We start from the raw sequence: 23,575 nt of genomic DNA, 5'->3' as shown, positions 1-23,575 counted from the left end.
GATGTACCTAATATTAGGCTTAACGTTATCGCCCTATTAGAAAAAGACACCAGAACGGATCCGCGAAGAGGTGGCCTGCAAAACACCCGATCCCAACTTCCAAGGTTGAAAAAGTAATTCAAAATATCCACAGATGCAACCTTCCTCGTATAGAAACGAAGTAGGCAAAGCCACAGTCCCTCAGCGTGACGTGTCCCCCAATCATCGCCCCAGAATATTCGCTTTTTGGTTAATTACAAAAAACCCCGCGGTGCCATTTATTTCCAATTTTTCACCCAAAAAAGCACAAAACCAAAAGCTCCAAAAAAAAGAATCAATCATCAAATCCACCGTCCACGGCCCTGATTCAATCTCCTGGAGATCTCCGATCCCTTTCGCCCCACAAAAGCTTTCAGATTCTCTGCATGCATCGCAATCCGTTCGATTTTTGTATGATTGGAAATCCGAATTGATGGGTTTCTTGTCGGATCGGACGGTCAACGATTCTTCAACCTTTTCTTTCTCTTTTGCCTCCGAGTCTCCTTCTTCTTTCCCGATTTGAACCGCCGAATCGCGTCTCGGATTCGTTTGTCTCTGCGGATTAAGGATTTCGGGTTTTTTTTTTCGGATTAAAATTCAGGAAGGATGAGCGTGACGAAGTCTCAGGTTTGGCAGCCTTGCAAGAAGAAGAGGTAGTTGGAAGAGGGAGTGCGGACTGGAATTTTGAGAGAGAAATTTGGAAGATTTTAGAGAGAGAAGCGAGGGGAGAGAGAGGGGTTGGAGGAGATGGCGTCGAGGTCGAACACCGGAAGCAGGACGCGGGTCGGGCGGTACGAGCTGGGTCGGACTCTCGGGGAGGGGAATTTCGCCAAGGTCAAGTTCGCGCGCAACGTCGAGACAGATGAGAACTTTGCGATCAAAATTCTCGACAAGGAGAAGGTCCTCAAGCACAAGATGATCGGCCAGGTTTGATTTTTTTATTTATTTTTTCAAATTTTGTTAATTTGATCAGTTTTATTTAATTTAGCGTTTCGTTGCATGTTAGTTGGATTATTTTCTGGGAATATTGGATGACCCGCTGTTTGGTTGCTGAGAAAGTGATGAAGGAATCACGGAAAATGAAAAATATTTTATTTTTTACATATAGAGGGAAAAAAAAGTCAACTTTGAAAGATTGGCGTGCTGGATAGGGTTTGTCGTTTGATGACCTGAACATTTTACTGTTTGATTGCTACTGCTTTATTGACTTTTTGAATTTGGAGAAATTTGTTGACTTTCTTGACTCCGAAGAAATTTAGAGGGGTTTTTGTTTTGTTTTCCGATATCATCAGTTAAGCAAGCAAAACGAGATTAGGGAGATTATGGTTTTTTGTAAACATATTTGAGTTTAAGTTCGACAATTTGCATAGGATATCATCAGAATTGAACTAAACTTGACGAACATCAGAATTGAATCGACATAATTTGCTATTGGCATACCTGTTAGTAGATGTTATGTACCACCTCCAATGATTGAAGGTTGAGTTCAGATTAACTTCAACCACGAAAAACAAACCGATCACATGGTCTGACTTGATGGATTTGCTCGGCACCCTCACCTTGCCTTGCTGATTTCTTCAGCTGCAGCATCTAGATTCTATACGCACAAATCTAATTGAAATTAGAAATCGAACAATTTACACAATCATTTTTCTTTGAGGGTACAATCCTAATTCTGATTTCTGATGAATTGCAGTCATATCCTTTCCTTTTGCAGATCAAACGAGAAATATCAACAATGAAACTAATTAGACATCCGAATGTCATCCGCATGTATGAGGTAGTCAAATCTGATCTTACATTGCTTTTGGATTCCTAATGGTTTATATGTATAAGCTAAGATGAATTACATCTTTGGCATAGACTTATACATGCGTTTAATCATTATCAGAACAAACATTTACAATGATGTGGTGGTCATTGCAGTTGGATTTCTTTCTATTTCTTGTTTTCTTTTTGGTTTGTGGCATAAGTCATGACAACAGTACAATGTCCACTGTCAATATTGTTAAGTGTGGGCGGATTTTTAAAACCGTGATTTATTTAGTACTTACAAATGACTTTTGGATGTATTTATGCTGTAGGTGATGGCTAGCAAGACGAAAATATACATTGTTTTGGAATTTGTGACTGGTGGAGAACTATTTGACAAAATTGTAAGATAGTGCATATTCAATTGAATTGCTGGACTTTCTATTTACTTCTGATGATATATATAATCAGAATCCTTGCGCTATTTGTATTGTCAGGCAAGTAAAGGAAGATTGAAAGAAGATGAAGCAAGAAAGTATTTTCAGCAGCTTATAAATGCTGTTGATTACTGTCACAGCAGAGGTGTTTTTCATAGAGACCTAAAGGTGTGAATTATCGTTGCCCCCTTTCATAGAGACCTAGCATCTACATATGTATATATGATAATTTTTTTTGGCGTAATAAGTTCAGATCTATTGTTTGCAGGAAGTTTGGATCTATAGTTGCCCTGTGTGATGTATATATTTTATAGTGTACCACTAAATTGATTTTGTGGTTGTCAACTGCAGCCAGAGAATTTGCTGCTGGATGTTAGCGGGACTCTTAAAGTTTCAGATTTTGGACTGAGTGCACTACCTCAGCAAGTTCGAGTGAGTGCTATGCTTTCATGTATCCGTTCAAATTTGATAGTCAGGATTGGATGGCTTCTTTTAGCAATACCTATCTCATACTTTTAGTCATAAGCATACCATGGTGAATAATTAGGCAGCCAGTTTCACACGTTCATTTCTTACAGATTGTGTGAGTGATTATCTTATTCCTTTCATTCAGGAAGATGGATTGCTTCACACGACATGTGGGACACCAAATTACGTTGCCCCTGAGGTATATTAGCGTTTGCTCAGACTAGCTAGTTTCCCATTTTGTTACCCTGTTCCTCTTAATGACATTTTTTTTTCTCTAGGTGATCAACAACAAAGGGTATGATGGTGCGAAAGCGGATTTATGGTCTTGTGGTGTGATTCTTTTTGTCTTAATGGCTGGCTATTTGCCTTTTGAAGATTCCAACCTCATGGCATTATACAAAAAGGTGATTCTCTCTCTTTTTCTCATCACTCGTAGACCAACGCATGGCGATGGAGGAAAAACAGACAGCACAGCCATAAAATCGGTCAATATATGGCTCTGTTATCTTTGTCTTACACGATTACATCTATCGTTTTTGTGTGGTCACCAGATATTCAAGGCTGACTTCACATGCCCCCCATGGTTCTCCTCGAGTGCAAAGAAGCTAATCAAGAGAATCTTGGATCCTAACCCCTTGACAGTAGGTCCCTGTCGCCTGTCCTTTTTAACTTTATACAATAGATTTGTCTGTTTTTCGGGCGTTTCAGTTTCTTTACGTTATTATTTATATCTTGCATTTACTGTACAAGCTAATTTCATGCAACAGAGAATTACAATTGCTGAGGTCATTGAGAATGAGTGGTTTAAGAAAGGGTATAAGCCACCTAGTTTTGAACAAGTTGATGTCAGTCTTGACGATGTGGATTCTATATTCAATGAATCAGAGGTAAGAGCGAGTCATTATGTATTATGATTTATTTTGGTTCATGATGCCAGGGCTTGACTTTCTACTCGATTCTTCCCAAGCACAGGATTCTAAGAACCTTGTAGTGGAGAGGCGAGAAGAGCGGAATGTGGCACCTGTCACAATGAATGCCTTTGAGCTTATCTCTACATCCCAGGGCCTGAATCTCAATAGTCTTTTTGAGAAACAAATGGTACGGTTAAATTTGAAAAAACAAACGTAAATTTGTTATTTATCGCACATTGTTGGTTTTCTGTTTGCTTAATTGGCAGGTTTTGACCTTTCCTCTCTAGTTCTGTTTATTTAGTTTATTCATAAACATAAAATCTAAGGAAACAGCTGACATTTCTTTAACAAACCAGGATCTTGTTAAACAAGAAACAAGGTTCACATCCAAACGCCCGGCTAATGAGATCATTTCTAAAATTGAGGAAGCTGCAGGGCCTTTGGGTTTTGGCGTAAAGAAAAATAACTTCAAGGTACAATGGCTATTCTCTTTGCATTTTGATTTTCTCTCTCTGTTACTGGGAAAGTGGGATCGTAACTGGTAAAATTCTTTAAAGATGAGGAAAATTGCACCGTTATGTGACATATCTCCATGTCATATTTTATATCTCAGTTGAAGCTGCAAGGTGAAAAAACAGGACGTAAAGGCCATTTATCTGTTGCAACAGAGGTTTGCCGCTTTCATTTTCATTTTTTGTTCAGGCGTTTCACTTCTTTTTCAAAATTTCCCTTTACTGTTCAATTCGGTTGATGTGCCTTTTAACAAATGGGTTACAAAATGACTTTCTTTTCCAGATTTTTGAGGTGGCCCCCTCACTCTACATGGTTGAGGTCCGCAAGTCTGGGGGAGACACTCTGGAATTTCACAATGTATGTATTGCAACGTTGACACACTCATTGATCTAATAAGTATATTCATCTAATTAAGAGCAATTATGGAGAACTACACCTTGGAAGAGTGTCCCTACAGGATTGGACGTTAATCCCCTACAGCATTAGAGTTACTGCACATCTAGCTGCAGCTTGGGCATTCACACAACATTTGAAACTGCACGTATCTTGCACCATTATTTGTTCTGTGATGTGAAATTTTGTCTTCTGCGTATATTTAGTCGATTGTCTTGTATTTACAGTTCTACAAGAACCTGTCGACGGGGCTGAAGGATATAGTGTGGAAATCAGCAGATGAATCACGGAAGGAAGCAGATGATGGTAAGTATCACCTCCTAATCTGTCTAAATTCTAGGATCCATCACAGCGCAAAACCCTCGTACACTTCTTTCTCCCGCAGGTGCAGCCGCAGCCGCAGGTGCAGGTGCTGTGCCATCTAGGTGATTGACTTCCTCTGCCGAACATGTTGATGGGGTTTCTTTGTTGAATGCTGTTTCTTTTTTTTCGAGTTTGTCGGTGAACATCATCGGATGTCCGTTGTCTATCGAGTATAAACAGTATTATGGGAGTATATACAGTATTATGTATAACTAGTACTTGAGGTTATCTCCTTTGAGTGACCGTGTCATTCAGAAGTCAAATGAATGCAGTACACTTGTTGGGGGTTGGATCTTTTGAGAGAGAAGAAGATTCAACGTCAAGCTAGACTCTCTACAATTGAAAAACATTTGAAAGTTGGATAATATGAAAACATATGCAAATTGTATGTACTTTTTGGAAAGTGTATCCTCCTTGGAGGGTACAGGCAAAAGGAAAAGGATCCGATCCGAACTAGGGATACCGAGATACCGTGATCGTGATCGTTTATTGTATATTGTACGGTTAAAAATCATTTCAAAATTTAAAATTAAATATAAATAGTATCTAACGAAAACTGACCGCATAATGTACGATGAATGATCATAATCACGGAATCCTTAGGATCTCTAGAAAAAAGGATCTAGCGAGGATCCTTTTCCCTGGCAAAAGGTAAATTCCAGGTGTTTTACCTCAAGAAGTCTTGTAAAACCGATGAAGAAGTGGGTCGTAAATTCAAATCATAACTTGTTTGGAAATACGTTTAAATGATTGGAATCAATTTTAGAGAAAATGTTTCGTGGACTGAAAAATACTTGAAGTGTTTTTTGTGCTTGTTGCAGGAAGCATTTCGAGTGTTTTTTTTTTCCAGGATTTACTTGCACTTTTACAAAAAATTGGTTTCAAAATATTTTTACCAAAAGCGTTTTCAACTATTGAAAATACTTCTAAACGAGGGAATTGGATCCCCTCCGGACCTTAGTGTTTAGAGCCTAAGGATCAATTCATCTAGGGCACTGATTGGTGTGTAAAAGAAAACATAGCTGTTGGTTAGTGTGTGCTGGGCCAACGAAATAAGTTAATGGAAACATTTGGATTCAACTTGTATGGCCTAGATAAGTTGATCCTTAGGCTCCAAACACTAAGATCTGGTGCGGATCCAATTCCCTAAACGAGTTCTCAAGCTACTCTGTATGAGGATTGAACCTATCTCATTTATAAATAAAAAAAAATATCACACTAAAATAAGAATTTATATAGCATGAATACACTGTCATGTGTTGTTGCATGCTAACGAAACAATAGTAGCACATAAACACGTACACATGTTTTTATATCATTAACACGAAATACTACGTAACAATGTAACTAGATCATGTAAGTCATTCTCTACTATAAATCACTCGCTTAAAGTAAATCGTATTATAAAAGATTAATAAGATAAAATTTAAGGCCTACTAGGCTGGTCTAGCCAATAAAAAAACACTAGGCTGGTTTAGTCACGTTGTCCAGTCAAATTGGGGCCGGATCCAGCGTTGAGGGCGGCGGTGGATGGGTCCACCCAACTGCAAAGCCGTGATTCAATGCTACCAATCTTCAAACTAACTTTCTTATTTAAATTTTGTCACTTTTTCGTACAACGTGTATTTTGCTAGGAGAGAGGATTTTCGTCGAATTTTCTTTACGAGGATGCAGAGATTTTTCAATCACATCTATTTATCGTATATTTTTGTCAGTTATTATTTATATTTAATTTTAAATAAAAAATATAAAAATTTCTGACATCACGATATACGATGAAATATAATTTGAGGATATTCGGAATCCTTACAAAGAGAATCCGGTAAGAATCTTCACTCTTTTACTAGTACTCATAATTATATTATAATTCTCATTCCCTTTCATAACTTAAATTTTAGGTTATTAATTAAACAGTAATTAATTTTAATAAAATATGCGCGAATAAAACTGAAAAAAAAATAAAATAAAAAGATAAGCGTAAAAATGTTGCTACAACTCCATTTTCTCCCGGCCTAATTAGAATAATAATCCTCGTAAAAATAGGATAGTTATAGTGAAAACAAAAAAGAGATTTAAGCTCATGCGGTGCAGTTTGTTAGAATTTAGAGTAAAAATTGAAAACTTTGTCAACTTTTAATTGTAAGCACCTGAGACCTAAAAGAATAAAGTTAGCCTCACATGTAAGCATCACGTACTAACAATTAATAAAGAGTTTCGTTTTAGCCTCATATATGTGGTTTACATGCTAAAAATTAATTGAGAATTGATATAATTTTCAAGTTTAAAATTAAATCCTAACAAATTTTACCGCAGGAACTTAAATCCTAACTTTTTTTTTTTTTTAAAATCACGAAAGTTATCTTTCGAGTACCTTTCACTGGGGACTAATAAGCCTTTTCACCAAAGCGGAAAAGGAAGTGAGAGTAACGCTTACGCGCCGCACCACACGCATTCGGTACTTGGTATAAAAAAGGAGCTGCCAGTACGAACACTCTCTCGTATCCTCTGCTTTCGAAAAATCAACAGGAGCAATGAGAGAGGAGGTCATCAGCTCCGGAGGGAACATTGATCCTGCCCCTGCTGCCAGGTACCCTATCCTCTCTCTCTCTCTCTCTCTCTCTCTCTAAATATCCGTCTTCGTTTTCCTCCAATTTCTCCTGCTGATCCAATTAGGGTTTTGCATTTGCTTGCTGTTTGGTTCGAGCTGCGAGTGTAGTGTTCCAATTTGTATCAATTGGTGCAGTTAGTGTTAGGATTTTGGTCATATCTGTGACGAATTGGTCGATTTGTGCCTCTGTATGGTTGCTTGGATAGTGGAGATTTGAGCTTCATTTCCTAGTGTTGCGTGATTTTCAGCTTAATTTAATCAAACGTGTTGTTCATTTTTTGGTGAAAGAATTGATCTTTGGTTGATTAGAATTTGTTCTGTGTATTATTGTTCAATTGTGGTTAAATATGTTTGCTTTGTGTATGTTAGTTCGGCTGGGGCATCGTCGCCGACTGTTCCGGCAAATGTGGGCAGTGTAGACGGGTCTATTCATGGACAAGGCTCCAAAGGAGCATCTATATCTTGTGTTGGTTCGCAACCACCGGTGACTTCTTTGAGCACCAGTGCTGGCGGTGGTGGGGGTGGGGATAGTTCTGTTTTTGGATCATCAAGGCTGTCGTGTAGACCTTGGGAAAGAGGCGACTTACTGCGCCGCTTGGCTACTTTTAAACCTTCAAATTGGTTTTCAAAGCCCAAGGTTTGAACTTTTGCTGCTATATCCATACACTCAAGTCTTTCTGTACTTAATTGAGTTGTTAATACTTCCATTTTATTTTAAGTCATTTAGAACACACACACACACACACACATATATATATAGATACATGCATCTATAGTTATGCTGTATGTACATTTAATATATTATTAATATTATGTTACATAAATGAAATACGTTTTTGTTGACTCATCATTTAGTAAATTTCTGCTAAATTTTTTGGTACATTTTGATTCTCATATTAAATGTTATATACAATATATCCCTTGAAGTGAAAATATGGTATTCTTGGACAACTCAACCTTCAACTGTAAGCAGTTGAACATACATTTCCCTCCAGAAATCTTTCATTTCGTGCCTGCAACAGGCTCAGGACAATTTCAAAGCATCTAACTTTTGCTCATTTCTTTCAGGTCATCAGTTCATTGGCATGTGCTCGGAGAGGTTGGGTGAATGTTGATGTGGATAAAATTGCATGTGAATCATGCGGTGCATCCCTTGGTTTTGCTTTGTTGCCATCTTGGACTCCTGACGAAGGTTGGCTATAGCTGTCTTAGGGGATTTCTAGTAATTTAAATTTAAAACAATGTCTTTTAAAATACATGTTTATAATTTGTATAAACCTATTTAGCCTCCATTTTATATTACGGATTACATCGCAACTCCCTAAATATTTCTGAGAAGACTTTCTGGACAGCTTCTGATTCTTTTCTGCTACATATCATGTGCATGGTAGACTTATTATTTATGATTTTACGCATAAAACGCTGTGGTGTTGCTTTTGGCATGTCCATTATACTAAAAAAATGTACGAAAAATTGCTACAGTCAGCTTAGGATGACTTCTTATGTTATTAAGGCATTATATTATTTTGGTTGAAAGTTGTTTTTCAGTCTTCTACATCCATATATATTTCACTTGCAAAATTAACATCTAAATGAGTAGCTGTAGTCCAAACTGTGGGTGCAGTTAAATTCCTTGCTTATAGTTAGGCTTCCTTGTGACCTTGTCTAAGCATCTGAAGGACCCTTTGGTTTGATCCAACTGGATTTGTTTTCTGTTTTGGGGTAAGTGTTTGTTTGGTTTAGTGTGGTCCTGCCAGTGCTTTTAGTTGGATTTTCCTACTGGACTTCTTGAACATCTTGCTCTATACTTCACTTTTCAGCTGTTAATAATTTCTCGTTTCTTATAAAAGTATAATGATGCTAATCTTCATTTTTAGAATATGCTATTTTTTTTATTTGATCAGAAATTGTGTTAAGAATTCAATGATATCTGCATAAGCTTGTCTATTCCTACTTTTAAAAATTTTCTTGTTCTGTCCTCTTCATTTCAATGCAAAGTTCAAAATGCGGGGGATGCCTTTGTCAAGCAGCTGGATTCCGGTCACAAAGCTGCTTGTCCTTGGAGAGGAAACAGCTGCCCAGAAAGCCTGGTGCAATTCCCTCCTACCCCTCAGTCTGCTTTAATTGGGGGATATAAGGATAGATGTGATGGACTTTTGCAATTCCACTCTCTACCTAATGTAGCTGCATCTGCAATTGAGCAAATGTTGGTTTCTCGGGGTCTGCAGGTTGATCGCTTTCTTATGGCAGGGGAAGTAGATTTTAAACCAGAAAGTATACCAGAACAGGAAAGCTCCCGAGATGGATCAATCTGTTTATATTCTCGTGTAAGAGTTATTTATAAACTTGTCCCTCTTTGTGATTTTGTTGTATTGGTCAAATTACACTGAAGTATATGTTCTTCTAATCCAGTTCCTTTCTATTATCAGGCTCAGAAGCTTATAAGTCTTTGTGGATGGGAACCACGATGGCTTTTAAATGCACAAGACTGTGAAGAACATTCTGCCCAATCAGCTAGAAATGGATATTCTCTTGGGCCGACGTATGCCCAGGTCCATCTTTCACAAGAACCTGGACCAAGCAAGAAAGCAGTCTCTGCTTCTGCTAGAAAAGATGCTGGAAAGAGTAAAATGTTGGTTAAGGAATCTAGACGTGATCCCAGATCACCCTTACTAGATTGCAGCTTATGTGGGGCTACAGTTAGAATATTGGATTTCTTAACCATTCCTCGACCTGTGCGATTTACTCCCAACAACATTGATATTCCTGACACAAGCAAAAAATTGGGATTGATACGTGGCGCAAGTGCAGCCAGTGGAATTAGTGGTTGGGTTGCTACTGATGATGCAGAGAAAGAACAGACTGAAGACCGTGACGAAGTAGCAACAACAACTGAGGGGAGCTTGTTTCCAAAAACAGATGTTGATTTGAATCTTACAATGGGAGGAGGTTTTACTTTTAATCGGTTTGGCAGACCAGAAATGTCAGAAAACATTCAGGACGCAGATATGGGAAGGGATCTGATGATTGGGCAACCTGCAGGCAGTGAGGTTGGTGATCGAGCAGCTTCATATGAATCAAGGGGTCCCAGTTCTCGTAAGCGGAGTTTGGAAAAAGGAGGCAGTTCTGTTGATAGGCCACATTTAAGGACACAGCACGCTGATAGTTTTGAAGGAACTGTCATTGATCGTGATGGTGATGAAGTTACAGATGGTGGACAATACTCAGCTGGGCCTTCAAAACGTGCTCGTGATTCAGATATGTTTGATACGTACTGTTCATCTGGTGCTGGTCCCAGTCATTCAATGGGTCTTGATATTTATGCTGATGCTAATAGAGTTGCTTCGTTTCCGCAAGGTAGCGACCAATTTGGAATCCATTCAAATATGGATTCAGCACGTGCATCTTCAGTCATTGCAATGGATACAATCGGTCACGGTACAGATGACGACTCTATGGAAAGTGTTGAAAATTATCCCGGAGATGTTGATGATGTTCATTTCCCCACTTCTAGTACATATGGAAATCTGGACATGAATGATACATCAGAATTGAATTATAGTAATCAAGCTCAGCAGAGTGTTGGTTTCCAACCCGTGGCTGATGTAGTTATTGGGGAAATAGGTGTCAGTAGTACAAATGATGGGGAGGAAATTTTTAACACAGAAACTGTGACTGCTCAGGCCAGGGATGGTATTAGTTTCGGGATTAGTGTAGGAAGTGTTGGAATGTGTGCTAGTCATGAAGCTGAGATTCATGGGGCTGATGTATCTGTCCATAGAGCAGATAGTGTAGTTGGCGATGTGGAACCTAGAACAGAAGATGCTGAAAATCAGGGCCAGACAGGTGAATCTGCCCCAGATCCTGGGCTAATGGATGAAATTGTCCCTGATGAAATAAATAGGGAAGATCCCCATGGTGATAGTCAGGAGATGATATCTCGATCTATAGGGAGGGCTGATAGTGGCTCAAAGATTGATGGTTCTACTAAGGCTGAATCTGTGGAAAGTGGTGAAAAGATTAGTCAAGGCTTCAAGTTTGAGAACAGTGCCCGCCCTTCTCTTTCATGCAATGCTAATGTCTTCTCCAATTATCGGACAACCAAGGAGGTTAAAAGTGCTGGTAAATCTTCATTTACGAACAATTGTGTGTACCAAGAATCAGAGTATGCAGTTGCCAACGGGCTAGGTAAAATTTCTAGTAGGGCAATTATGCATATTTGTCCATCTTTTCTCACTGTTCTTCTAACAAAACCTCTGACAAATATGAAGACATGACTTCTATTCGTTCTTGTTCTTATTTTTGAGGATTAGGATGATTTAAGGCTTTAAAATTGTAATGTGATATTGTGAATGACTCCATCCTAAAAAAAAAACACACTTTTACTGCATATTTTGCATTTATTTAGTTATACCTATAAAGGAGAATGATGTTCTGCTCAGATGTATTCATTTACTATTATTTTGATTACTCTATTTGGTTATCCAGGACCTCCAAAAGGTGAAAGCAATTATGAAGAACCTATGGAATTTGATCCAATTGGCCATCACAACCAATTCTGCCCCTGGGTCAATGGGAATGTTGCTGCTGCAGGCAGTAGTAGCTGTGGCCATGGTACCAGTGTTGATGCTGTTGCACTTTGTGGTTGGCAGCTAACCTTAGATGCCCTTGATGCTCTGCGTTCACTGGGGCAGGATGCAATTCAAACATTACAGTCCGAGTCAGCAGCATCTTTATACAAGGTTTGTTTCTTTACATTTACACTTTGGTGTTGTAGATCCTGCATTTATACATGGTGTTGTACGTACTCTGATGCTAATCAAGTACACCATATGAATAGATGAATGCATAAAAAATGGGGTGGTGCTATCCACACACCTCAATTTCCGGCCGTCGGATCAAATGAATGGAAGAAAATCAAAAGACATAAATTAATAGGGGGTGTGTGGATGCAGCACCCATAAAAATAACCAATCATTTGAACAATTTCTTCTCGTTGCATTATACACATTGATTGCATTTGTACTTGCAGGATGATCACCAAACCCCTAGCCAGAAACTCCTTCAAAACCACTCTATAAGTCGAAGCCAGGGGCAATATTGAGAGGAGAAATGGAGCTATTTCCAATTAAAGGTAAACATTTCAGTAGAACGAAGCTCTTTTGGTAGTCTTGAAAGGATTCATAGTCATATTTCATTAGCAAACACGTGGTTTTATATCTCTGTAAATCTGCATCAAGAAGTTACAGTTTGCTGAAATGATTATAACTACCCACGAGGGGGTGAATATCGTGGGTAGGAAACTCAGTTTCTGTTGGTGCTGGCTACTAAGTAAGATAATTATTATTGTTTCATTACAGTTCTGTAAAATTGGTGCTAACTGCACAGCTAAAATGATCTGCATCTTCTATATATTACAAAACCAACAATCTATTTCTTTGGCGCTTTTTATTTTAATATATTTGTTTATGCGTTCCTCGCAGGATCAGAAACCTCGATCAGTGTCGAAAGAAGATTGAGAGCAAAGTTTCACTAGTTGCAACTGGAGCCGCTCCCCCTATTCCCCCTCTTTACGGCGGTGTAATTTTCATAATCGCCGCAATTTTAGATGCGATTTTGTTCTGGTAAGAATTTTAGAAGCATTCTCATGCAGAGGAGTTAACTTCCTTGTCTTTACTTTCGTTAAAGGTTTTTGTTTATGACTCATCGAACGGACATGTTTGAACAATCATAATTTCCTGAATTTTGCTGTAATGTTGTTATAACGTCTTTAGACTGCACGTTATGGTGAACTGTGATAGTGACTGTCAAGTGAGATTTCTTATGGGCAGTGATGGGAACCCTTCACTTAGCCGACCCCACTTAGTGGGAAAAGGCTTTGTTGTTGTTGTTGTTGTAGTGATGGGAACTCTTCCTTTGCTCCACCGATGAATAAATTTTATTCCGCGTTTGTTCCAATTCGATGTTTTGAAGCATTTTGTTGTTTTGCAAATGTTGTACTCAAACACCACTGATAATTAGGGGAGGCTAGATTTGGGAAATAGATATCCTCACATCCTTGTTTATTTCCGACTCCTGATTATTCCAAAGCCAGAAGTAAACATGGATGTGCAGGGAGAAAAAATGGTCTGCGTGAATCACTTACCTTTAGATTTTCATCCACTCTTTTCACTCTGTTTCCATTGGTATGCAAGGTCTGGATTTAATCCGCAAACAGTCTTTGAAATCCAATCTCAACCAATCAGATTCAACCAGACTGCCAGGTGTTACTCCCTGTCCACCCATACAGTTAAAAACTTGGGAACTTTAACGAAAAGCTTATGGTACTGTTTATTTTAACGAAAAAGTACATTTTTACACTAAAAAATCAATTCTGATACTATTCATTTTACTTTTTATTTTGTTCTTATCGTTAAAACTCAAAGTTAGTTATTTTTATTAGTTTTCCTTAAAAACTTCCCAGCGGATGATATTTCAACAGAAAAAAAAAAAAAAAAAACTCTCTCCCTCCCTCTCCGAAAAAAACCATGCCATTTTCAGCAGCAGCAGCTCTGCAAGGCTGCAATCATCTCTCTGCTGCTCTTCTAAATCTTCTTCTACTCCCTTCAATTCCCAGGCATCATCATCTAATCTAGACACCCAATTGGCTGCAAAACCCAAAAGCCTGCTCCACAAGCATCCTCTCTACACACCCACCCACATTAAACTCTCCCTCCAATTCAAAGAGAAAATCCTGTGCCTTGAAATCATGGGAGTTGATGCAGGCAAAGCCCTCTCCGAAAACCCTAATCTCCGCTCTGCGACTCTCGACTCCATCCGCTCCGTCATCTCCTTCCTCCACTCCAAAGGCATCCACCAAAAGGACCTGGCCAAGATCTTTGGGATGTGCCCCAACATCCTCACCTCCAGCATCAAGTCCGACCTCAACCCGGTTTTCGCCTTCCTCTCTGAAGATCTTAAAGTCCCGGATAACAACTTCCGAAAGGTCATCAACAAGTGCCCTAGATTGCTTGCCTCAAGTGTGAAAAGCCAGCTCAAACCGGCCCTCTCTTACATCCAAGGACTTGGATTCAAAGACCTGAAAGCCCTAGCCTACCACGACTCTGTGCTGCTGGTTTCCAATGTGGAGAGGACATTGGTTCCCAAGCTGGAGTATTTGGAGGGCTTGGGATTCCCAAGAGAGGAGGCTGTGGGGATGGTGCTGAGGTGCCCTGGATTGCTGACCTTCAGCATTGAGAACAACTTCCAAGCCGAAGTTCGAGTACTTTTCGGTGGAGATGGGGAAAGGGTTGGAGGAACTGAAGGGGTTTCCGCAGTACTTTGCTTTTAGTTTGGAGAAGAGGGTAAAGCCGAGGCACATGGAGGTTGTGGAGAGGGGAGTGGAAGTGCCTTTGCCATTGATGCTTAAGAGCCGATGAGGAGTTTAGGGAGTTGCTCAGGGAATTAGGGGGTGGATCAGATGAGCATTGAGCACTGCTCATTGTACAATGTTATCCAAAATGTATAGTTTCTTCTAAGCTTGTAAATCGTTTAGTTAAGAGCGCATTTATCATGCACCCGAGATTATGTGTTTGATTCTCCCTTCTTGACCACTAAAATTTTAATATAATTTTATTTTTACTTTTTACACACTCTTTTAGTTTTTAGCCGTCGGATCAAATGAATTAAAGTAGATCAATGATAAAAAATCAAGAAAGATGTGCGAGGTAAAAATTGGTGAATAATATGCGGGGTGTGGAAAAATTTATAAATTTTAAATTGTCTACATTATGGTTTGGTGAAATTTCTGATCACTAAAATATGATTTTTCATAAAAAATGGATGTGACATTAAATTATTATGACTAGCTCATTGTATGGTTTAATTGAAACTCCTCACTCTTTTAAATGTAAAAGTATCATTGTCTATAAACAATCAGTCTATCTAAAGTCCACAAGTCGAGCAAATGATGAATGGTTCTGGTGATTAAGATCTTTCTACGTGTAAACCCTTTTCATCTAATAAAAATAAAAATATCATTTGCACTCTTTTCCTTAAACCCTAATAGGAACCTTCCCCTTCAAAATAATTGCAACTTTTGCAGCATTATTGACACTTAATTGTGTAAAACTAGGACCCGGCTTCTCTGTCCTCCCAGTTTCTATACACTCTCATCTTCTCTTATTTTTTACGGTCACGATTAAGTCACGTTAACATTTTATATTGATTTTTTTTTTAAATAATAAGATAAAAATTATTGACGTGACTTAATCATGACCGTATAAATAAAAGAAAATGTAAATATATGGAACTGGAGGGCAGAGAAGTCAGGTCGGTAAAACTAAACCTTGAGTAGGAATTTAGGAAGCAAAAGGGCCGTCGTCAATTCGTCACATGGCTGTGGCGCTTACACATAAGCCACACACCTCTCTCCTCCCTTAGGCGTTCCTTCTTCTTCTTCCACTTTGACCCTCCTCTCCCAAAAAAACCCAAAAAACTCTCTGAAATTCTCTCTCTCTCTCTCTCTCTCTCTCTCTCTCTCTCTCTTAAAGTTCGTCCCTTTAAATCGCTTTCAGTTTTACTGCGACAGAGAAAAGAAAAGTATGTTATTTTCGCGGGGATTTTCTCGGATTCAAAGAAGCAGCTTCAATGGGTTGTGTCGGTGTTTTCTTTCCCATCGCCGGGACCCGCAGTTCGTTGCCGCCAGCGCTTACTCTCAGTCGCTGAGTGATTCGACCCAGAAGGTAACTTCGCTCCGTAAATCTCTGAGATTGAAAGTTTTGGGAATGTGTTTGTATTATGTTATGTTTCAGGGTTTTGATTGGTTGTGTGTTGGTAGATTATGGGTTGCAGAGAGTTCTTTTCGTGGGGCTTGCCGCCGGTTTTCCATGTTTCGAAGCACCAAATTCACCAGCAAAGCAGCTCCATGGTTGAGGTGAGGTTTTTGGGTATTCATATTTATGGTTGTTTTTTAATTTTCCCACACGCCCATTTGAAAGTTCAATGTCAAATGTATGAAAGCATGACAATTTCGAGTTTCCGGGGTGTTATTTTTTTTAATTGAATCCTGGCTGAGTATGCAAAAGTTTAAGTAGTTAGTTTATGTGAGATCAGCCTCTTGAGCGAAATGTATGAGATGTTTATTGTTTCTTGTGGCCAATTACAAAGTTGGAAGTAAGTTTAACTTGTTGTCGTTGTCAAGGTTCAAAATTCTCATGTACCATTCTCTTAGAAACTTTAGTTTTCTTTCGTCATAGATAATTTTGTTTGTCCACTCTACCAATGTGCTTACATACTGATTTTCAGGAACCACTTGACCCATTCTCACTTGTTTCCGATGAACTGTCAATTATTGCGAACAGGTTGCGGGCAATGGTAGTTGCTGAGGTATATCTATTTTCTGTCTCCTTGGATTTGATTGATTTTACGATAAGGACATACATGTTAGAGCGGAGGGTTGATCCTGATGGTTTCATAAGATTCAAATGTTATATCATATGATCATGGATCAGATTTGTTCTTTATTCCAGGTCCCTAAGCTTGCCTCCGCTGCCGAATACTTCTTTAAAATGGGGGTAGAAGGAAAGAGGTTTCGTCCCACGGTAATATAAATAGTACTATTTCATTGTTTCACTTTCTCTGTTTCACAGAATATCAAGATGCTGTATACTGGATATTTTCGTGCTATATATTATTTAGTAAATTGCCTTCTGTCTTGTACTCTTAGGAGAATCCGTTGGAATAGATAAGTGGCTGAAGATTATTGTTCTGTGTCTAACATGCAAACTCTTGATCCCAACTTTATGTTTTCAGGAATTATGATTGTCGTCAAGGTTAAAAGTTGCTCAATTTATTCTATACGCAGGTCTTATTGCTGATGTCAACTGCTTTGAATATCACTGTACCTGAACCTCCTACGCAGTTGCGAGAGGCTTTGTCAACAGAGCTACGCGCAAGACAACAATGTATAGCAGAAGTTACAGAGATGATTCATGTTAGTTATATCATTGCTAGTGGTTTTGTTGGTATCGTTTTTATTTTAATATATATGCTACATAGTACATATTACTAGAAAAAAAATCGTTTTCTAGTGTACTAATAACATGCATTGTCTGTGGGGAATCCCTAGATTCATTCGTGTCCTTCCAAAACTGTTTTTAATGGGTTGTTATAAATTCTTTCTGAGTTGCACTTGTTCGAATTAGAACTCCTTTTTCCCCTAAATTTTTGGTAAGCGTAAATGTATCATCTTACCTTTCCAGCCCAGCAAGTTATCTACAGTAATATTATTAACTTAGCATGTACTGTATCAGTGAATTTCTGTGAAAAATCTAGTTACACTTGATAGGAATGGTATATGTGTTATAATGTTTAATGAGTAAGTTGTTGACATTGAGGATATGATATTGTTCTCAAGATTGAAGCCAACAAAAGCTTGTAATGTAACTATTTTTATGTGTCAGGTGGCAAGTCTTCTACATGATGATGTATTGGATGATGCAGACACAAGGCGTGGTGTTGGTTCATTAAATTGTGTAATGGGAAATAAGGTGTGCTTTTGGTTCCTTTAAATTGGTCAAATTGCCTTTTCTTAGAAGAACATAATTCATTTTGACACATTTCTTCTTCTCTCTTCAAAAGTTACTTACATTTTAATCAAAGGTATAGGGACGAATGTGTTTGTTGGAGTTTTGGAGAGTTTCTGTGATAATTTTACATATGTATAAGAGTGTCCATATGCATCACATTTAGCATTTAAACAAGGCCCATATCATGTTCTAGTCGTTGGATGATATCCAACAATCAATATGATAAAGGCCCAGAACATGAAGGAATGGTATGTTTTCTATTAAACCCTATTTGGGACAGCTGCTAGTTATGTAATTTCCATTCCTATAAGAGCTTATTTTGATATCTAAAAGGGGAAGGGGACACATGGCTGCTGCTGATCACCCCTCCCGCCGAATGATATTAATTATTGCTAAACTATTGAACATTTTAATAGAATGTGAGATTGATTGCAGTACTATATCAATTTTTTCCCTTTTTTCTTTCCGTTATTAATAATGATTCTGCTTTGGGAACATACAGAGTTATGAATGGGTTTTGTAAGATATGATACTCATCTTTCCACTATTGAATGCAGTTAGCTGTTTTAGCAGGGGATTTTCTGCTTTCCCGAGCTTGTGTTGCACTTGCGTCTTTGAGAAACACAGAGGTACGGATGGATTATTATGTACTAATATACTGAGATGAGCAATAACACGTGGGACTATATTTCATGCTTTTTGGCTCATATTGTTTCTGATATTAGGGATATGAGAGACTTGGCTACAAAGGTCCACATATTCGATATGCTGTTCTGGCAGACTATGCTTAGAGGAGTTTTATTTCATCCCTATGTTGAAAAAATGTTATTTAGATTTAACGCATAATCTTGATTCTTATTAGCCTATAACTAGAAAGTTTATTTGGTGGGGTCAGGCTGCAGGGAGGTGGGGGTGGGGAGGGAGTGTTGTCAGTTCCTTAATGACTGGGATTTGGGGCTCATTTTGGAATGGTATATTGCCAAAGTCCATACTATCTTCCAGGTCGACCTCGATGCCCTTGCTTATTACTTTTAGCACATTGCAATGTTCCATGTCATGTAAGCTACTACGAAAGATGTGGAGCAAGAATAAAGTATCTTAAGGCCAAACAAGTAATACGAAAGAGAAAAATCCCTGATATATTTTATTCAATCAAATGGGTCAGCTCCTTATCTTGTCAAGCAAGGCAGTTAATTTAGTTTTGCCTCCCCCTTCCTTCTTATGAACTTTCACACTCGGGGATAAACTACTGAATCAATTTTTTCATCACCAAACACGACAACCTTCAACATTATCATCCACCAGTGAAGTATGAAGGTGATCTGCCTGAAATTTCAGCAAGTCTGGACATGGATCCCATACCTTTTCATAGTCATATTCCCAAGTATCACAGACACAAGGATGCACATTCACTTTAGTTGTTTTAACATGTTTTTGCATCATTTTTGTGCATTTGTAGGTTGTATCATTACTGTCAACAGTTGTTGAGCATCTTGTGACAGGTGAAACCATGCAAATGACTACCACATCTGATCAACGTTGTAGGTACACTGCTCTGCTGCTTCTGTCATATGTTTACATTTTTGTTTGCTTTTTTCTATTTGCATGATACATGATGTGAGTAGATGTTTAGGCCATGTAGTGTTTGTAAAACATTGACATCTTGATATTTGTTTCTTTTCCCTTGAGGTAATAAACTACTATGTTATAAAAGTATATCTATAGGGTGGCATTATTAGGTTGGGATTTGGCTTGTCTCGTCTTGTATGTAGTGTGCTGCTCATCTTTATAGTTTTTGAATAAAGGTCGTACCCAGTGCACAAGGCTCCCGCTTTACGCAGGGTCTGGGAGAGGTGAATGTCGGCTAGCCTTACCCCCATTTATGGAGAGGCTGCTCCCAAGTCTCGAACCCGAGACCTACCGCTCATGGGCGAAGGCACTTGCCATCGCACCAAGTGCGACCTCTTTTATAGTTTTTGAATACATGAAAAAATTCTTGAATAATGCCACTTAGGGGTGAGAATTGGGGATTATATAGAGGAAAAAATTTAAGTTGGGGGCTATTACAACTTACAACGAAGCGTGTTGTACAGAGAGCGGAAGTGCGGGAGATAAAATAGGCATGCATTATTCATACTTACAATACTCAATCTTCCATCTGCAAAAGCTTCAATTAGTTGAGTGTGAGCAAATCATTGTTGATGTTATGTATATACACGGATTTTTTTTCTATAGATGTCTTGATTCAGGTTTCTTTAAGATTTAAGTATTGCTAATTATGATCAAATTTGGAATTTGTTGCAGCATGGAATTTTATATACAAAAGACATATTTCAAGACTGCATCACTGATTTCAAATAGTTGTAAGGCAATTGCCGTTCTTGCTGGGCATACAACTGAAGTTGCTACGTTGGCTTATGAGTATGGAAAAAATCTGGTGAGTAAGCTCTTGGAATTCTTTTGTCTAATTTTCTTGACGAGCAAGCGTAATTCTAGGATCTTTTTATGATTTTAATAGTCATGTTCCAAACAGAAGCACATATAGAGAGAAATAATAATTATATGCTCAAACAATGTATATTTTCCGATGGTTTTTTGACATGCATGTTCTATTGATGGGTCGATGTGCGTGTGTGTGTATCAAGCTGACTAATTTTTTTCCTTCAGGGATTGGCATTTCAATTAATAGATGACGTTCTTGATTTTACGGGCACATCAGCTTCACTTGGAAAGGGCTCTTTATCTGACATCCGCCATGTAAGTGTTGATTGGTAATGGAATATTTCTAGAGTTTTTCTATTTAAACACCATCTCTCATCTGACTTCACCCCAATTTCTTTCTACACCCCCTTAAAATTTTAAATTTTAACTTCTGCTCAGTTCACCATATTATTCCAAAAACATCCTTAAACATTAACACCACCCCCACCAACAGATACATGACATGTTTGGATGTGTTTTAGTTGTTATCAATCCCGATTCCAATCGAACATGAATTGCCCCATTTCTATATCAAACCCTAATCACTAAGTTCAGCAGCCACCTGGATTCCTATCAAGTACGAACTCAAGTAAGTTTTATAGGTTGATGTGTTGATAAGTATGAACTCAAGTGGTACAGAAAGATGAGCGATAGAGGAAGATGAAGGTTTTTATTTTGTTTTTAAAAAAGATTAGGGTTTGTGGGGTCTAAATAGATATATGTCTTCTTTTGTCTTTTCATACAATTAAAAATTTAAAACAAATTAGACTTAAGTGGTGGCGTGAACTTAGCTAGGATGTGGTGTTTAAATAGAAAAACCCTATTTCTGTGTTTGAACACGTGAGATTTGTCTCTCTCCTGCTCCTCACTGAGCTAGGTACATCTCATGGCTGAGTTTGGTAGCTTAAAGTGAGAGTATATCTGTGTCTATCAGCTTTAAAATGTTTTGGTTTTTCTAATTTGCAATAACAGTATTCATCTTTCATTCTTTCCTTTCTTTTCCATATTTGCACGCTCAACAAGCTTGCTTGCTTGCATTTTCTATGAAGAAAATGCATGGTGCACTTGACCTTAAGATACTATGTATTTCATGGCCAGTATTTTAGCGTGTTGAAACCAAGTATCAGTTTTTCAGTTCATAGTAAATTGAGAGAAATCCTCAACCATTCTAAATCACGTCATGCTATGTTTTCAACTTTCATGATTGAGAGCCCCCTTACTTTTTTGCTTATTTGTCATAATTTTGTGCTACTATATAATTGTTTTGTAGGGCATCGTAACTGCTCCAATATTGTTTGCCATGGAAGAGTTTCCTCAGTTGCGTACAGTTGTTGAACAGGGCCTTGACAACAACCCTGCAAATATTGAACTCGTAAGTTTGCATAGTTTGCTTCACAAGTTTTATTACTGTACTGTTTTGTTTTAGTGTGATTGTGATGCGATTTCATGATGAATGCGATCTGGTTTTTCTTTTCGTTGAAAGTCTTTCCTGCAATTCTATTATTAGTAGCTGATATTGAAAATTTCTACAGCCAATGGCCAACTTTTCTTTTAAAATTCGACAGTTTTGACTCATTTCATTGGTCAAGAGTTTGGCATGTCAGGTGTTTGGAATTATTTCTAAATCCGTCTTGGCAGACGTCAAGCATGATGTAGTAATCCCTTTAAAAAGCAATATTAAGTAGTGCAAAGACTGAGACTAGTTCTCAGTAAGTGCTGTTGTGGGCTAGTTTGGCATTGTTTCGAAGTACTACCCGTCTAAACCTGTTTCTGTCGTCCAGCTTTAGATAGATCCATTGTGGTCTTAAAACTTTATAATGTCTTAAAACTATATAAGAATGGAAACAGCAACCCTAGTTGCCATCTTTTTATCTGGTTTACTTGTAAGTTTTACCGGGTACGCCTTATATACTGCTTTTGGGCAACCCTCTCGACAACTAAGAGATCCTCTGTTTCCTAATTTTCGCCGCTCTTTAAATGTCCAACTCTAACCAGTATTGTTCATGAAATTTTATTAATGAGAGGTGAAAAGCAGAAAAAGGAAACAATTTTTGAATGAATATAAATGGTTTAATGCAGTCGTTTTAGTTTTATTATGTTCAATTCTTATTGGTTTTCATGGTATATTTCTACAGGCTCTTGACTATCTAGGTAGGAGCCGCGGAATACACAGGACAAGGGAGCTAGCCACAAAACACGCAAACCTTGCCGCAGCAGCAATCGAATCTCTGCCCGAGAGCGAAGACGAGAATGTCAGAAAATCGAGGAGGGCACTCCTAGATCTCACCCACATAGTCATTACAAGAACCAAGTGATGGAGAAGATCTGGCACCATATTGACATTAATAAGGTGTCGAAGTTCAATTATTTGTCATTGCCCTTATATTGAACTTCATTGTCCCCATAAGGACGAGGGACCATTCGGTTTTCTTCATCATATTCTTTCAATCATTTCGTTTTCTTTTCCAAAATTTGTTCCACCGACTACATTTCGTTTTGTAAAATTCACTTTACCCTTAATTGTGTAAATTAAACTCTGGAGTAATTAAGGATGATATCACACACAACGTCCCCAGATTCTGATCAAATGATGTAATTGGATCGTATTCGGCTCGGCTTAAAGAATGAAGCTAGCAGCGACTTTCGTCTCTGATTTCCGATGTTTGGAGGATGCTTAGAGTATTTTGGAGTCTTGTTTTGCCTTTCCTGGTTCTTAAAATGTTTAAATGTTATTCATCGGCTTCTCCGAACGAAAATGGCATGCAGAACTACAGCGTCTAGAGCCTGGTGATCTCTCCAGTTTTCGTTACTGGTGCTCATCTTGTTGATGCTGAGCAAGTGCAAATTTAGATGAAGGTTGTGAGAAAATGGGTTACATAAACGGAGCGAAACACCAAGCAGCCAACTATTACAATCCATGTGTAATCGTTAGTGGTGGTGTACCCGTGTCATATAATTCATTCCTCCATACAGGAGGCCAAGGTTTTGTCCGTGGTTATATGCATGGTCCTTCCGCCGATCGTTTCTTAGAATTTCTCCTTGCGAGACCACCTTTCTAAATGA

The 23,575-nt window shown here is 38.3% G+C and overlaps 3 protein-coding genes and 1 pseudogene across 3 annotated transcripts; all 4 read left to right on the top strand.

The window, feature by feature from the left end:
• Nucleotides 1-273: 273 nt before the first annotated feature.
• LOC126586744 (CBL-interacting serine/threonine-protein kinase 23) lies at nt 274-5,247 on the top strand. The gene is made up of 15 exons (XM_050251685.1): nt 274-945; nt 1,736-1,798; nt 2,103-2,174; nt 2,268-2,375; nt 2,559-2,639; nt 2,821-2,874; nt 2,954-3,079; nt 3,227-3,316; nt 3,443-3,562; nt 3,648-3,773; nt 3,943-4,059; nt 4,200-4,256; nt 4,382-4,456; nt 4,720-4,798; nt 4,878-5,247. Exons 1-15 carry the CDS (start codon nt 766-768, stop codon nt 4,919-4,921), a joined length of 1,392 nt encoding a protein of 463 aa, XP_050107642.1. The 5' UTR covers nt 274-765; the 3' UTR covers nt 4,922-5,247.
• A 2,041-nt stretch (nt 5,248-7,288) lies between these two features.
• LOC126586123 (uncharacterized) lies at nt 7,289-13,217 on the top strand. The gene is made up of 8 exons (XM_050250824.1): nt 7,289-7,442; nt 7,833-8,100; nt 8,532-8,655; nt 9,462-9,790; nt 9,893-11,651; nt 11,952-12,205; nt 12,496-12,597; nt 12,947-13,217. The coding sequence occupies exons 1-7, from the start codon at nt 7,387-7,389 to the stop codon at nt 12,565-12,567; spliced, it is 2,862 nt and encodes a 953-aa protein (XP_050106781.1). The 5' UTR covers nt 7,289-7,386; the 3' UTR covers nt 12,568-12,597; nt 12,947-13,217.
• A 197-nt stretch (nt 13,218-13,414) lies between these two features.
• Nucleotides 13,415-15,090, top strand: LOC126586125 (transcription termination factor MTEF1, chloroplastic-like; annotated as a pseudogene).
• A 743-nt stretch (nt 15,091-15,833) lies between these two features.
• On the top strand, nt 15,834-23,165 carry LOC126585612 (solanesyl diphosphate synthase 3, chloroplastic/mitochondrial-like). The gene is made up of 12 exons (XM_050250069.1): nt 15,834-16,186; nt 16,282-16,377; nt 16,749-16,829; nt 16,973-17,044; nt 17,308-17,436; nt 17,906-17,992; nt 18,589-18,660; nt 19,491-19,576; nt 20,336-20,468; nt 20,699-20,788; nt 21,783-21,884; nt 22,648-23,165. The coding sequence occupies exons 1-12, from the start codon at nt 16,046-16,048 to the stop codon at nt 22,825-22,827; spliced, it is 1,269 nt and encodes a 422-aa protein (XP_050106026.1). The 5' UTR covers nt 15,834-16,045; the 3' UTR covers nt 22,828-23,165.
• The last annotated feature ends 410 nt before the right edge of the window (nt 23,166-23,575 follow it).

Source organism: Malus sylvestris, chromosome 10 (genome assembly GCF_916048215.2).
Source record: "Malus sylvestris chromosome 10, drMalSylv7.2, whole genome shotgun sequence".
NCBI lineage: Eukaryota > Viridiplantae > Streptophyta > Magnoliopsida > Rosales > Rosaceae > Malus > Malus sylvestris.
Note: the sequence above shows the minus strand (reverse complement) of the source record. Positions and strands in the feature narration are given on the sequence as shown.